Raw genomic sequence first — 16,176 nt, 5'->3', positions numbered from 1 at the left:
CCCCCGTGTATTACTATCCCCCCCCGTGTATTACTATCCCCCCGTGTATTACTATCCTCCCCTGTGTATTATCCTCCCCCGTGTATTACTATCCTCCCGTGTATTACTATCCCCCCCGTGTATTACTAGTCCCCCCCGTGTATTACTATCCTCCCCCGTGTATTACTATCCCCCCCGTGTATTACTATCCTCCCCCGTGTATTACTATCCTCCCCCGTGTATTACTATCCTCCCCCGTGTATTACTATCCTCCCCTGTGTATTACTATCCCCCCCGTGTATTACTAGTCCCCCCCCGTGTATTACTATCCCCCCGTGTATTACTATCCCCCCCGTGTATTACTATCCCCCCCGTGTATTACTATCCTCCCCTGTGTATTACTATCCTCCCCCGTGTATTACTATCCTCCCATGTATTACTATCCCCCCCCCCCCGTGTATTACTATCCTCCCCCGTGTATTACTATCCTCCCCCGTGTATTACTATCCCCCCCGTGTATTACTAGTCCCCCCCCGTGTATTACTATCCCCCCCGTGTATTACTATCCTCCCCCGTGTATTACTATCCTCCCGTGTATTACTATCCCCCCCGTGTATTACTAGTCCCCCCCCGTGTATTACTATCCCCCCCCGTGTATTACTATCCCCCGTGTATTACTAGTCCCCCCCGTGTATTACTATCCTCCCCTGTGTATTACTAGTCCCCCCCGTGTATTACTATCCCCCCCCGTGTATTACTATCCTCCCCTGTGTATTACTAGTCCCCCCCGTGTATTACTATCCTCCCGTGTATTACTATCCTCCCGTGTATTACTAGTCCCCCCCATGTATTACTTTCCCCCCCCGTGTATTACTATCCCCCCCCGTGTATTACTAGTCCCCCCCGTGTATTACTATCCTCCCCTGTGTATTACTAGTCCCGTGTATTACTAGTCCCTCCCGTGTATTACTATCCTCCCCCGTGTATTACTAGTCCCTCCCGTGTATTACTATCCTCCCGTGTATTACTAGTCCCTCCCGTGTATTACTATCCCCCCCCCCCGTGTATTACTATCCTCCCCCGTGTATTACTATCCCCCGTGTATTACTAGTCCCCCCCGTGTATTACTATCCCCCCCGTGTATTACTATCCTCCCCTGTGTATTACTAGTCCCCCCCGTGTATTACTATCCCCCCCGTGTATTACTATCCTCCCCTGTGTATTACTAGTCCCCCCCCGTGTATTACTATCCCCCCGTGTATTACTATCCTCCCGTGTATTACTAGTCCCCCCCATGTATTACTAGTCCCCCCCGTGTATTACTATCCTCCCCTGTGTATTACTAGTCCCGTGTATTACTATCCTCCCCCGTGTATTACTATCCTCCCCCGTGTATTACTAGTCCCCCTCCCGTGTATTACTAGTCCCCCCCGTGTATTACTATCCCCCCCGTGTATTACTATCCTCCCCCGTGTATTACTAGTCCACCCCGTGTATTACAATCCCCCCGTGTATTACTATCCTCCCCCGTGTATTACTATCCTCCCCCGTGTATTACTAGTCCCCCCTCCCGTGTATTACTAGTCCCCCCCGTGTATTACTATCCCCCCCGTGTATTACTATCCTCCCCCGTGTATTACTAGTCCACCCCGTGTATTACAATCCCCCCGTGTATTACTATCCTCCCCTGTGTATTACTAGTCCCCCCCCGTGTATTACTATCCTCCCGTGTATTACTAGTCCCCCCCGTTTATTACTAGTCCCTCCTGTGTATTACTATCCTCCCCCGTGTATTACTATCCTCCCCCGTGTATTACTATCCTCCCCCGTGTATTACTATCCCCCCCGTGTATTACTATCCCCCCGTGTATTACTATCCTCCCCTGTGTATTATCCTCCCCCGTGTATTACTATCCTCCCGTGTATTACTATCCCCCCCGTGTATTACTAGTCCCCCCCGTGTATTACTATCCTCCCCCGTGTATTACTATCCCCCCCGTGTATTACTATCCTCCCCCGTGTATTACTATCCTCCCCCGTGTATTACTATCCTCCCCCGTGTATTACTATCCTCCCCTGTGTATTACTATCCCCCCCGTGTATTACTAGTCCCCCCCCGTGTATTACTATCCCCCCGTGTATTACTATCCCCCCCGTGTATTACTATCCCCCCCGTGTATTACTATCCTCCCCTGTGTATTACTATCCTCCCCCGTGTATTACTATCCTCCCATGTATTACTATCCCCCCCCCCGTGTATTACTATCCTCCCCCGTGTATTACTATCCTCCCCCGTGTATTACTATCCCCCCCGTGTATTACTAGTCCCCCCCCGTGTATTACTATCCCCCCCGTGTATTACTATCCTCCCCCGTGTATTACTATCCTCCCGTGTATTACTATCCCCCCGTGTATTACTAGTCCCCCCCCGTGTATTACTATCCCCCCCCGTGTATTACTATCCCCCGTGTATTACTAGTCCCCCCCGTGTATTACTATCCTCCCCTGTGTATTACTAGTCCCCCCCGTGTATTACTATCCCCCCCCGTGTATTACTATCCTCCCCTGTGTATTACTAGTCCCCCCCGTGTATTACTATCCTCCCGTGTATTACTATCCTCCCGTGTATTACTAGTCCCCCCCCATGTATTACTTTCCCCCCCCGTGTATTACTATCCCCCCCCCGTGTATTACTAGTCCCCCCCGTGTATTACTATCCTCCCCTGTGTATTACTAGTCCCGTGTATTACTAGTCCCTCCCGTGTATTACTATCCTCCCCCGTGTATTACTAGTCCCTCCCGTGTATTACTATCCTCCCGTGTATTACTAGTCCCTCCCGTGTATTACTATCCCCCCCCCCCGTGTATTACTATCCTCCCCCGTGTATTACTATCCCCCGTGTATTACTAGTCCCCCCCGTGTATTACTATCCCCCCCGTGTATTACTATCCTCCCCTGTGTATTACTAGTCCCCCCCGTGTATTACTATCCCCCCCGTGTATTACTATCCTCCCCTGTGTATTACTAGTCCCCCCCCGTGTATTACTATCCCCCCGTGTATTACTATCCTCCCGTGTATTACTAGTCCCCCCCATGTATTACTAGTCCCCCCCGTGTATTACTATCCTCCCCTGTGTATTACTAGTCCCGTGTATTACTATCCTCCCCCGTGTATTACTATCCTCCCCCGTGTATTACTAGTCCCCCTCCCGTGTATTACTAGTCCCCCCCGTGTATTACTATCCCCCCCGTGTATTACTATCCTCCCCTGTGTATTACTAGTCCACCCCGTGTATTACAATCCCCCCGTGTATTACTATCCTCCCCCGTGTATTACTATCCTCCCCCGTGTATTACTAGTCCCCCTCCCGTGTATTACTAGTCCCCCCCGTGTATTACTATCCCCCCCGTGTATTACTATCCTCCCCCGTGTATTACTAGTCCACCCCGTGTATTACAATCCCCCCGTGTATTACTATCCTCCCCTGTGTATTACTAGTCCCCCCCCGTGTATTACTATCCTCCCGTGTATTACTAGTCCCCCCCGTTTATTACTAGTCCCTCCTGTGTATTACTAGGCCCCCCCGTGTATTACTAGTTCCCCCCGTGTATTACTAGTCCCCCCCCCCCCGTGTATTACTAGGCCCCCCCGTGTATTACTAGTCCCTCCCGTGTATTACTATCCCCCCCGTGTATTACTATCCTCCCCCCCCCGTGTATTACTATCCTCCCCCCCCCCCGTGTATTACTATCCTCCCCCCCCCCCGTGTATTACTATCCTCCCCCCCCCGTGTATTACTATCCTCCCGTATTATCCCGCGGTATATAGCAGACACAGCGCTGTACTCGGGCGCCTCTACATGTGACGAGCGGCAGGGAAGGCCTATTTCCCGGCATGCACCGCTCCTCCCACCTCCCCTTTGACCTCCAGTGATGTGCTAAACATCCGGGCTATCTGTACTATAGAGGGAAGATGGCGGCGGCAGTACTACCTGCTGATTGGGTGAAGAATTGGGAAAAATCCGGAAAAAATGACTTGTAAGTTGTAGTTTCGGCTTCCAGGGCTCGGTGCGGGGCGGGAGGTACGTTATATGTGTGCCGGGAGCGGAGAGACAGGCGGGAGGGAGGGAGCCGGGCGGCCCGGTCGTGCTGCAGGCCGCCTAACGTGAGAGCGGGGAGGGCTGGATGGCACACGGCGGGAAAGGAGGAGTGTACGGGGGAGAAGCAGCTGAGCGGCCGGTGTGTGATAGCTTTATGGAGAGGATTGGCATTGTCGGGAAATCCCTTGCAGTTCTGAGTATCTCGCTTTACTGCAGTGAGGCCATCTTGTGGAGGCTGCCCGTGGCCTCCGCTCCTCTATAGGATTTATAAAGTCACTGCCAACGCTTATATCGGCCAATCAGCGGGCTGCTTTCATTATCCCACAACGGGAGTACAGAAGGATCCTGCCACCTGATTGGTTGATAGGAAACCGCTGCTCTGTGCCTGCAGCAGCTTCAGGCTGTCCCTACAATGGTGATGCCAGCCGGGAAATACATCACACTATCACTGCCATGAGGTCACTCAGCAGTCCCCCTGCAGGGAACTACCGATCCTATGGTTGTAGGTGGTAGCTGCCATGTCAGATGTAGTGCCTGACTGCTCCAGACCTCATATAGGAGGATGCATCTCTCAGCACTTCCTACCCGATCATTCATGTGCTCTCTATGGGGGCCGGTAAGTTGTTGCCAGACTACACGGGGTTGAGTAGTAAATATCCATCATGCCACACTGCTATCTGGATGGTTCTACTGATGGCCGTAAAGGTGTTGTCCAGGCCAGGGACACACGTTATTTGTTGGCTACAAGTAAATTTCCTTTATTTACATGGGTACAGTAATTTAAAAGACTTCACTGATGTCCAAATACCAGACCCCATTTTGTCCCGCCACTTTTTGCAGTCTATTAGCTAAGCCGACCCCCTTTATCATGTCTCTGACTCACTGCTGGGTCAGCACATCATTGTTGAAGTTATTTAGGTACAGGGACCAGGAGACGGGTCTGTAATAGGGACAGTGGTGCAGGACTCAGTATTAGAGTAAATTAGTTGTTTATTAATTTCTCATCCTCGGTCTGAAGCACCATTAGGAGCACTGCCCAGCCTTGCTCTCCTAACCGAGGATCAAACTGCTAACAGCACAGGAACAGTGCCGAGGAGGAAGGTAACAGACATACCTTCTTCCTCTGTGCCCCCTGCACAGTAGGGGGATATAGATTCATCTAATCTTCAACAGGTCGATTGGGGACACAACCAATAATAACAAAGTTGTAAACATGTCTCCTTAAAGGAGAAGTCCTGCAAGTGTTTTTATTAAAGTATTGTTTTGCATTGTTTGCATTGTTTTATTACAGGAAATGCTTGTAAAGTGCTTTTTCCCCTACACTTACTACTGCATCAAGGCTTTCTGGACAAAATTGTGATGTCACGACCCGACTCCCAGAGCTATGCGGGCTGTGGCTGCTGGAAAGGATGATGGCAGAGGGACATAGGGCACTGGAGGGACACTGAGCATCCCTCTGCCATCATCCTCTCCAGCAGCCACAGCCCGCACAGCTCTGGGAGTCGGGTCGTGACATCACCATTTTGTCCAGAAAGCCTTGATGCAGTTGTAAGTGCAGGAAAAAAAAACACTTTATGTGCATTTCTGGTACTAAGTGTATATTGGTGATTTGTATAACTTTTGGTTGGCAATACAATACTTAAATAAAAAAAAAGCTTCTTTAAATAAGCGGAGCACACCGCATTCCCTTACAAAGTTTTTACATAATTCTTTATCGTCAGGGGTACATACAGGAGTCATAAATATGGTTGTCAGAGGGGGAAGGAAACTGTAGACTAAATGTACTACTACCAGGGAAGGAAAGAGAGCAGTTTGTGAAATAGAGTGCGTGGGATCAGGCTTATCCTTGTAGGCACTCCCTATGCTGGGTCTGGAGCTAAGGCCTAATTTACACATCTGCAGTGTGCTCCGTAATTGAATGTGTATACATAGTGGTTGGCAATAAACGGGCCTCTGCATTAAAATAGTCATCCCTGCTGCAAAGGCAAGTCCACACTAGGACCTGTGTTGTGTTTTTTTTTTTTTTTTTTTTTTTTTTTTTTTTGGGGGGGGGGGGGGGGGGGGGTCGACAATTGCAGATGGGTGAATGAGGTCTTTCTTTGAGCAACAACATTTTAACAAAGTTTCGGGTATTGATCTCACTGTATATGTTCATATTTGTTGCCTTTTACCAAACGGAATAGTGTATGATGTCACTGATTTCTTCTATACAAGTTTTTCTTTTATCCCTTATAAATCCCTCACTTGTATTTTTTAATAAAAATAGGTCATGAGTCTAATGTGAGAAGAGTCTTGGATTAGTAAAGAGCCACTTTATCTGGTTGTCACTACCTGCATTATGATGACTGTATGATACCTCCTAAGTCAAGCATTGGGCCATTGGCTATACTGTAGTTACAACCCTGTGTGTATATTGTAGTGAAAAAATAAACGTAAAAAACTTTATCGGTGCAAAAAGCAATATGGATTGAGTGTTTTATTATTTACAAAGCTAAAGCATATTTTTACTTAAAAGGATACTCCACTCAAACATAACTTTTCATATGTTGTTGCCCATGGTTAGACTAACAATTCATTCCATAGTTTTTATCTATTCAGTGTCCTTCCACAAGTTCTGAGCTGCTGCTTTCTGCTGAAGACACAAAAAACTGTGTGTGAACTTTTCTGTCTCCCCCCTCCCGAGACAGCTGATGTAAACAAGTCCCTGGCAGGCTTTATCTGTAACTTTTATAGCTGTAATCTTTGTAATGCTGGGAGGGTTAATCTGAGGTCAAGTTGCTAATTAACGCCCTGTGATTATCCCTCCGGCATTACAAAGTTGCACATAGGGACTTATTTACATCAGCCTCTTGGAAGGGAGGGGGAGATGGAGAGAAAAGCTCACACACAGATTTTTGTGTCTTCAGCAGACAGCAGCAGCAGCTGAGAACTGGGAAAAGGAGATTGAATAGATAATAAGTATGGAATGAATTTTCAGTGTCACCATGGGCAGTAACATATTAAAAGTTATGTTTGATTGGAATACCCCTTTAAGTTCTAAGAAATGTTATAATGTACACATTTTTAGTATTTCCATGACTGGAAAAAAGGCATGGAGCACCAGAATAAATTACAACCCCTCCTCCAGAAGACTAGGCACATATGTCAAAAATTATTTTATGGCTGTCAGGGTGTGAGAAAAATCACAAGTCAGAGATCCAAAATGGACCTATTCGGTAAAGGGTGTTCCAGTGTTTCTGCTGGGGCAAGGGAAAACAGAATAAAGCCCCTATTACACGGGGCAATGCTATTACACGCATCACCAGCGAGCGGATAAGAGCCAGAGGGGGGGGGGGGGGCGCTATCCTGGTGATTGCTAGATCGTCCAGGCAGCCCATTGAAGATAGCCGTGGTCTCCTGCCGACACTCGTGTTACACGGAGCATTGGCAGCAGATTTTTGCTATCTTAGTGGTTTGTCTTTCAACATGTTGAAAGACAACGATCAGCCAACATCGTTCATGTCAGCTGATCGTTGTCTTCTATTACACTGGAAAAATATTGACCGGATACGATAATCGTTTCAGGTAATAGGGCCTTAAAGATCTATACTAACAAGAGGACAGAGTGAGAGGTTAGTTGGGGGAAAGATCAGAAGCAATGTGAGAAAATATTACTTTACTGAAAGAGTAGTAGATGCTTGAAACAAACTTTCAGCAGATGTGGTTGGTAAGTCTACAATAACTGAATGTAAACATGCCTGGGATAAACAAATATCTATCTCAAGATATTAAGAAGGGAATTACTTGCCTAGCTTTGTTCTCCTTGCGGTCCCCTGATCATCTGTCTTCTACTTCTTCTGAGAAGGGGATTCAGAGCTTGAGCCACCTGCTTAGCCAGTCACTGGCTGCAATGGTGCCCCATGTCGACCAGTGATGGGCTTAGCGGACAGGTCCAACTCTAAGCACTTATCCTGGAAGCAGGAAGAAGACAGAAGATCAGGGACCAGAAGGAGGAGAATGGTAGCTGCGGAGTATTTATTTTTTTGTGTATGTGTGTTAATAAATCAGAGTGATGTCTGAGGGTATGCGTTAATGAAATAGAAGATGACTGAACAGTAACAAAGTTATTTTTTTTCTCTTTTTACTGTTTTTACTGTTAAAGGGGTACTCTAGTTGATCTGAAAGAAAAAAAATCCCAATTTCAGAAGGCTTTACAGACTTGTAACTAACTTCTATTTAAAAAAAAAACAAAAAAAACTCCAGTCTTCCGGTACTTATCAGCTGCTGTTTATGCTGCAGGAAGTGATGCATTCTTTCCTGCCTGACACGATGCTCTCCATTTCAGAAACTGTCAAGAGTAGCAGCAAATCCCCATAGAGAACCTTTTCTTCTGATTTAATTAAAATATAAACTCCTGTTTTATTGACTTTAATGATTGTTTGATGTAACACTCATATAGTTGTTTACTACTGTTCTTTTACTTTTTCTTTGATTTGATCTGTACAATGTACTGTTTAATGTTGTACACTTGTTCATAAAAATTTGCCTAAATCTATTAAAATATATTGTAACATAAAACCCCTCCTGCTCTGGACAGTTCCTGTCATGGACAGAGGTGGCAGCAGAGAGCACTGTGTCGGACAGGAAATAAACCACTTCCTGTGGACATACTGCAGCTGATATGTACTGGAAGTTTGCGCTGTGGACTCCACTTGAAGTCCTGCCTGTCCTATTGACTCAATGTTATTTCTCTAGTGCAATCCGCCCAAAGAATTGACATTTCAATTCTTTGAGCAGATTGCGGGTCGCACTTGAGAAATAACATTGAGTCAGTAGGAAGAGCAGAGTCCACAGCGCAAACTCTGCTTGAATTTCCGCACTTAATTCCGTTGTGTGAACATACCCTTATGATGTGTTTAGACAGAGATTTGTTGGACAGATTTTTGAAGCCAAAGCCAGGAACAGACTATAAAGGGGGAACAGGTCTTAAAGGAAATACTGAGAATTCTCCTTTTCTCAAATCCATTCCTTGCTTAAATCTGTCAGATAAATCCCTGTGTAAACACACCATAGGGTGGGACTCTGGCTGAGAAACACGCCTGTTAGTGGACGTCATTAACCGGCCTGTGGGCAGTAGTGTCGCCACAACAGAGAGACCGGACTGGTCTCCAAACCGTAGTGTCGCTGGCATAATTATTTTTATAAATTTTATTATATTTTATACCACTATTACTCCTAGGACCTTCACCTGTTTTACTCACCTTGGAGTGGAGGAGGATACAGACTGTCTTTAATCCCTGTGGGGATTAAGGCCCTATTACATGAAACTATTATCAGCAGTATTCGGCCGTTTGTCGTCTTGTGTAATAGAAGGCAACGATCAGCCGACATGAACAATGTCAGCTGATCGTTGCAGATGTTTTTCTATCAACAGGTTGAAAGACAAACGACTGATATAGCAGTGACCTGCTGCCGTCACTCCATGGAGTAGGAGCGGTGGCAGCAAACCGCCATTATCTGCTACCCCCCCCCCCCGCGGCTGCATAGGGCGGGGAACAAGGAGCAAGTGAGTGCTGATAGCGCTCTCTTGCTCCTCTCCGTTGCCAAGTGTAATAGGGGCTTTAGTGGGGAGTAGTTGCGTCTCATTCACATGCTATCAGTAGTTGTGCCTAAGGGTGTGTTTACACAGATTTATCTGACAGATTTTTGAAACCAAAGCAAGGAATGGCATATAAACAGAGAACAGGTCATAAAGGAAAGACTGAGATTTCTCCTCTCTTTAAATCCATTCCTGGCTTTGGCTTCAAAAATCTGTCAGATAAATCTCTGTGTAAACGCACCATTACATCAGCACAAACCTGCTCACGTGAGAGTTTTATGTGCTGTCACCACTTCAGCTGTGTCTGAAATATGCTATGGAGCGCTGTCTTATATTTAGTTTCATGATAAATCCAGGAAAAGGGCTAAAGAGGGTATGTGCTGTCCTTTTTTAAAGATGAATGCAACTGTAGCATGCTCGAGTCCGATCACTCGGCATACTGGTGGATGAAGACGTTGGATGGATCCTACTTCTTCAGCCACTGGTCCAGGTGGTAATAGTGATATAAAATATCATACATTTTTTTTTAAAGAATTATGCCAGCGACACGCATTTTGAGACCAGTCCGGTCTCTCTGTTGTGGCGACACTACTGCCCACAGGCCGGTTAATGACGTCCACTAACAGGTGTGGTTCTCAGCCAGAGTCTTATGGTGCATTTACACTGACAGATTTATCTGACAGATTCTTGAAGCCAAAGCCAGGAATGGATCTGAAAAGAGGAGAAATCAGTCTTTCCTTTATGACCTGTTCACTGTTTATAGTCTGTTCCTGGTTTTGGCTTCAGAAATCTGTCTGTGTAAACGCAGCATGAATATGGTGTGTTTACACAGAGGTTTATCTGACACATTTAGGGTCCATTTACACTGAAAGATTATCTGCCAAAGATTTGAAGCCAAAGCCAGGAACAGACTATAAACAGAGATCAGGTCATACAGGAAAGCCTGAGAATTCTCTTTTCAAATCTACTCCTGGCTTTGGCTTCAAATCTTTGGCAGATCTGTCAGATAATCTTTCTGTGTAAATGGACCCTTATGCTGGGTTTACACGGAGCGATAATTCGCCTGATCGTACGATTAACGATTTTGAAGTAACAATTTTTTTTTTTATAACGATCAGCGTTTAGACTGTACGATATATCGTACAGAAAATTCGTTTTGCGATCGCTTAAGCCTATCTCACACATAGGGAAAATTAGTGAACGACTGTTTACACGGAACGATCGGCGAATTTTCTGCAAACGACGATTTAAGAACCTGTTAAAAGCTCAAAATGAACAATTTTTCGATCGTTCGCCGCGTTTACAGGTACGATTATCGTTCGAATTCAATCGTTATCGCAAAAATTTGCCCGATAATCGCTCCGTGTAAACCCAGCATTAGGCAAGGAATGGATTTGAGAAAAGGAGTAATCTCAGTTTTTCCTTTATGACCTGTTCCCCGTTTACTGGTCCCCTTTTTATAAATTATCTGTCACTTTTATCACGTACTTGTAGTGTTAAATAGTATATTTACAGCATCATTGCTTAGAATTGACCACTGTGTAATTTCTGTGTTATTGCTCCTGGAGATGTGTGAATAAATAGACCTCTGTAATGTATGTGCACTTACTGTCTTTTAAAAAAAAATAATTAATATTTGATAATTTTGTTATTTATATGAGACTGACATCCTGAGTTTATATTATTTCTCACTTTATACTTACAATGCTGTATTTCCACAGTGTGCAGTTGTGTCGCAGCCTCAGTGAAAAAGGACAAGAAAATGTGACGTTTAAAGGTAAATGTTAAGCAAATGTTATGTTGTGACAGCGCAGTATAAATCACAAGACTCTTGGCGACTACCTGTTCCCAGTAATAGCATTATAACTCTAAGAAGCTTGTTTGTCATTTTTCAGCCTGCATAATGGCAATTTGGCAGAAACACATTCTAACGCTTAAAAAACACTCTAGTGTTTAATCCCTTAATGACACAGTGGACGTTGGCCTTTAACCCTTTAAGGACATGGCCCATTTTCGTTTTTACGTTTTCGGTTTTTCCTCCTTGTGTTTAAAAGGTCATAGCACTTGCATTTTTCCACCTAGAAACCCACATGACCCCTTATTTTTTGCGTCACTAATTGTACTTTGCAATTACAGGCTGAATTTTTGCATAAAGTACACTGCGAAACCAGAAAAAAATTCGAAGTGTGGTGAAATTGAAAAAAAAACGCATTTCTTTTATTTGGGGGAAATGTGTTTTTACGCCATTCACCCTGGGGTAAAACTGACTTGTTATGCATGTTCCTCAAGTCGTTACGATTAAAACGATATATAACATGTATAACTTATATTGTATCTGATGGCCTGTAAAAAATTCAAACCGTTGTTAACCAATATACGTGCCTTAAAATCGCTCCATTCCCAGGCTTATAGCGCTTTTATCCTTTGGTCTATGGGGCTGTGCGAGGTGTCATTTTTTGCGCCATGATTTGATCTTTCTATCGGTACCTTGATTGCCCATATACGTCTTTTTGATCGCTTTTTATTAAATTTTTTCTGGATTTGATGCGACCAAAAATGCGCAATTTTGCACTTTGGGATTTTTTTTTGCGCTGACGCCGTTTACCGTACGAGATCAGGAATGTGATTAATTAATAGTTTGGGCGATTACGCACGCGGCGATAGCAAACATGTTTATTTATTTATTTATTTATTTGTTTACTTTTATTTAAAACCTGGGAAAAGGGGGGTGATTCAGACTTTTATTAGGGGAGGGGGCTTTTTACTATTAACAACACTTTTTTTTTTTTTTTTTTTTTTTTTTTTTTTTTTACACATATACTAGAAGCCCCCCTGGGGGACTTCTAGTATATACACTTGGATCTCTCATTGAGATCTCTGCAGCATAGATATGCTGCAGAGATCCATGAGATCGGCACTCGTTTGCTTTCGGCTGCTGCAGCCGAAAACGAACGAGTGCCGAGCCGAGGACGGCGCCATCTTGGACGCGTCTCCGGCCGGCATCAGTAACGGAGATCGCTCCTCCGGGACAAGGTCCCGGAGGAGCGATCTCCCCCACTAGACACCAGGGAAACGTTGCCTCCGGTAATCGGAGGCAGCTGTCAACTTTGACAGCTGCCTCCGATTAGCTAATTAGCGGGCACGGCGATCAGACCGTGCCCGCTAATAGCAGCGGTCCCGGGCTACACGCGGCACCCGGGATCGCGGCACTTCAAAGCGGGGCCGCCGCGCGGCCCCGCTTTGAAGTGCAAGTGAGGACATAGGACGTACCGGTACGTCCTATGTCCTTAAGAGGTTAAGGGATTGTCTGGCTAAACTTTAAATATATACCTGCTGTTATATAGAAAATATTAAAGAGCCTCTCCACACTCCCCTGGTGTCCTCCTGCAGTGTCTCCTGTGTTGTGCGCTGACTGTAGCCACCGCCACTTCCGAGGTGAAATTGGAAGTGGCAACACACTCAGCCAATCACTGACTGTAGATGGGAGTGCGCCGCTACCAGTTATTGACCAAGCGGCCTGTGACTCCTGAGACGAATTCGGCTTAGAAGTGGTGGCGGCAGGGTTCAGCTGGGAGCCCGGAGACACTGCAGGAGGACACCAGAGGAGTGTAGAGAGGTAAGCATAGGCCCTTTTATTATTTTCTATACAACAGCAGTTCTAATGCCTGATAACCCCAGGACAAGGACAGTTTAAATTTTTGCATTTTTTTTTTTTTTTTTTTTTTTTAAAAGGGAATTGTGCTGAAATGGTTTCCTGCTGCACACCATAGATCTACTGTGCAGCTTCTCGAAGCTACCAGCTGCCTATCCGGTGGTAGCTTTACATGGGGAAAAAAAAGTAGTTTTAATCAGATGGGAGAGGGGCAGCAACTAGTCATCTGGGCGGGGAGCTGCCTGCCTGTGACTAGTATGGTACCATATAAGTGTAGATGGGGATTTTTGATTGCTTTTTACTTTTTTTTTTTTTTTTTTTTTTTCTTCCTCTGATATATTATGTGACAAAATCTGCATTCCTGACTCTTTACACTGTTGACTGTGCAGGAACAATATTGTTTGGACAGTTCCAAGCAACTAGTCTTGCCAATTGTGCACTTTACAATACAAAATATATTTTTATCAAATATATATTTAATTATTATACACTGTTCAAAGGGGTACTCAGGTGTTCCAGTACTTATCAGCCGCTGTATGTCCTGCAGGATGCGGTCTGTTCTTTCCTGTGAGACACGGTGCTTCCACCTTTGTCTGTGATAGAAACTGTCCAGAGCAGTAGTACCTTCACCAGTGATCTCCTGATCTCCGATACAATACACTGTCAGGTTGACTTCTATGAATAACTGTTTCAGTGAGTTATTATAAAGCTTAAAGGGATAGGGTGCCCCCCCCCCCTCCCAAAAAAAGACATAAAAACACAGACACACACAGAATATATAATTACCATCCCTCTGGAGACGATTGCCATTTGAATTTCCATCCAGCCGCATCTCCGCCATCTTTGGCTGCCGTACTCCTTTCCGGGTGCAGTAAATGGGAGAGAAAAGGATGCTGGTGCGCATGCACTCCGGCAGCCTTTTCATTGGCTGGAGCGCATCACATGGCTTCCAGTAAGCGCAGCCAATCAGGGCTCAAGATCCTGTCCTGGGGTCTGTTTGGCAGGTGATGCAGTTATTGTTCTAAAAAACAACTTTTAAACTGGCAGCCCGTGCCCTACAGGAGTGGCTTAGATTGTGTATGCATTAGGTTGGCACAACCTCTCTATGCCTCCTCCCTGCCCTCCTCCTCATCAGGAATGCTTCAGGCAGATTGCCTACTATTCCCCACCTGTGTCAGCCCGGCACATGGGCTGGATCGTTAAGACACCTGTGCAAATGTTCATCGTGAAGAAAATGTTCCAGTGGCATTCCTAATGATGAAGAGGGTGGGAAGGAGGGACATAGGGGTGGTGCATAATTAGGGCACAGATATTCTAAGCCACGCCCGTAAGGCACTGGGCTGTAAGTTAAAAAGTTGTTTTTTAAGACAACAACTGCATCACCTGCTGAACAGACTGCAGGACAGATCTTGGATTAAAAGCAGCTATCTGAAGGTTCAAGTGGTTTGGGGGGGGGGGGGGGTCAGATTGTGGGTACAGAGTCGCTTTAAGCAGAAAAAGAGAAATGCTGCACTACCCCTTTAATGTAATGACTTAGCCGACAGTATTCACAGATTGCTGGATCTCTTCATGTAATGTATTGTGGTCTGTGCATGTACACACGATGTGGATGTGTAGGATATTATGATCTGTGTTATGTAAAATGTAAGGTGCCAGGTTGCCAAGGCACATTGAAATTTGCTACTGGTGATTAGCAGAGCGTTTGGGTTCGGGTTATGTTGCCAAACCCGAACATTTTGACAGATCCGCTCAACACTAGTGGATTGACTTTGGGGCTATTTTTGGTTGTTGATGGTGCTACTTGCTAATAGGCCACTTAAATGAATCTGGCTCTTGTAAGGGTTTGAAGCTTATTGAATGCTGCGCATCCCTGTACTAAGAACCTTTTTATCAAAGTTTTTTTTAAAGGAATGTACTTGATCCTCACAATAATTTCCTCCTCGTGCACTATATAATATATAACACTAAATGTATTTTCTATCTGTATTAGATATCCAGCAGGTTCTTTATGAGCTTGCCTGTCATGTAATTAAAGGAAATCTGAAGCATGATCAAGCCTCTGGAGTGCTGTCAGATATTATAGTAAGTATCAGGTTTGTTTTCTTCTACACATTTGCATTAATGCTTCATTTACATAACACTTTGAGTCTTTGACTCCGGTATGCTTTAGAATTCTGTCAAAGTATTCCAACTAGGGCTGAGCAATTATTTAAATTCAATTAATTCACCTCTGAGGGTCTCACAATTAGATTATTATTATTATTTTTTTTTTTTTCAATTGTAAATTTGATTTAAAAAAAAAAAAATTCTGTGTTCTGCCAGCAGGAGGAGTCAGCTGTCAGTGGCTTCCCCCTGCAGATCGCATATCCAGGAGCAGCTGGACATCCAGCAGGACACAGAACTGACCTCCCCTGCCCACTGACACACAGGATAGCAGAGAACAGCACCCTAGCATAGATCCTGGTGTCGCAGTTAATTTTTCAAACTGCCTCCCGGTTTCTTCCTCTTAGTTATGCGGCCAGACTTAAAGGGGTACTCCGGCACTGATAAAAAAAAAAACACAATCAAACATAGTTTTTACATTTACCATCCCTCCAGAGTCCGTCTTCGTTTGAATTTTTCGTGTTTTCTCCAGTTGATGGCTTCATTTTATCTTCCTGGTTTGGGCTTTCCCATGATGCACTTTGTCTCCTGTCATGTCTAACAGACTCTGCAAAACTGTTAGATGGCTTACAGCTTGTTCAGCCAATCAGAGCTGAGCAACCTGTGTCATTTGACAAAGGGAGGCTGGCTTAACAGGGCTTAGACCCGCCTCACTCTTGATGATGTCATTATCACAAAATTGCTTCCTGGGGTCAACAATCAT

At 45.0% G+C, this 16,176-nt stretch overlaps 1 protein-coding gene across 1 annotated transcript in view; it reads left to right on the top strand.

The window, feature by feature from the left end:
• The first annotated feature begins 3,926 nt into the window (after window positions 1-3,926).
• Window positions 3,927-16,176, top strand: part of THOC2 (THO complex subunit 2) — a 105,598-nt gene continuing 93,348 nt past the window's right edge. The window contains exons 1-3 of the mRNA XM_069986777.1: window positions 3,927-4,018; window positions 11,380-11,435; window positions 15,301-15,392. Of these exons, the coding sequence (XP_069842878.1) occupies window positions 3,954-4,018; window positions 11,380-11,435; window positions 15,301-15,392 (213 nt within the window). The 5' untranslated portion in view covers window positions 3,927-3,953. The remainder of the gene's footprint in view (window positions 4,019-11,379; window positions 11,436-15,300; window positions 15,393-16,176) is intronic.

This window comes from Dendropsophus ebraccatus, chromosome 10, assembly GCF_027789765.1.
Source record: "Dendropsophus ebraccatus isolate aDenEbr1 chromosome 10, aDenEbr1.pat, whole genome shotgun sequence".
NCBI lineage: Eukaryota > Metazoa > Chordata > Amphibia > Anura > Hylidae > Dendropsophus > Dendropsophus ebraccatus.
The sequence above is the reverse complement of the archived record's forward strand: the minus strand, read 5'-3'. Positions and strand labels throughout refer to the sequence as shown.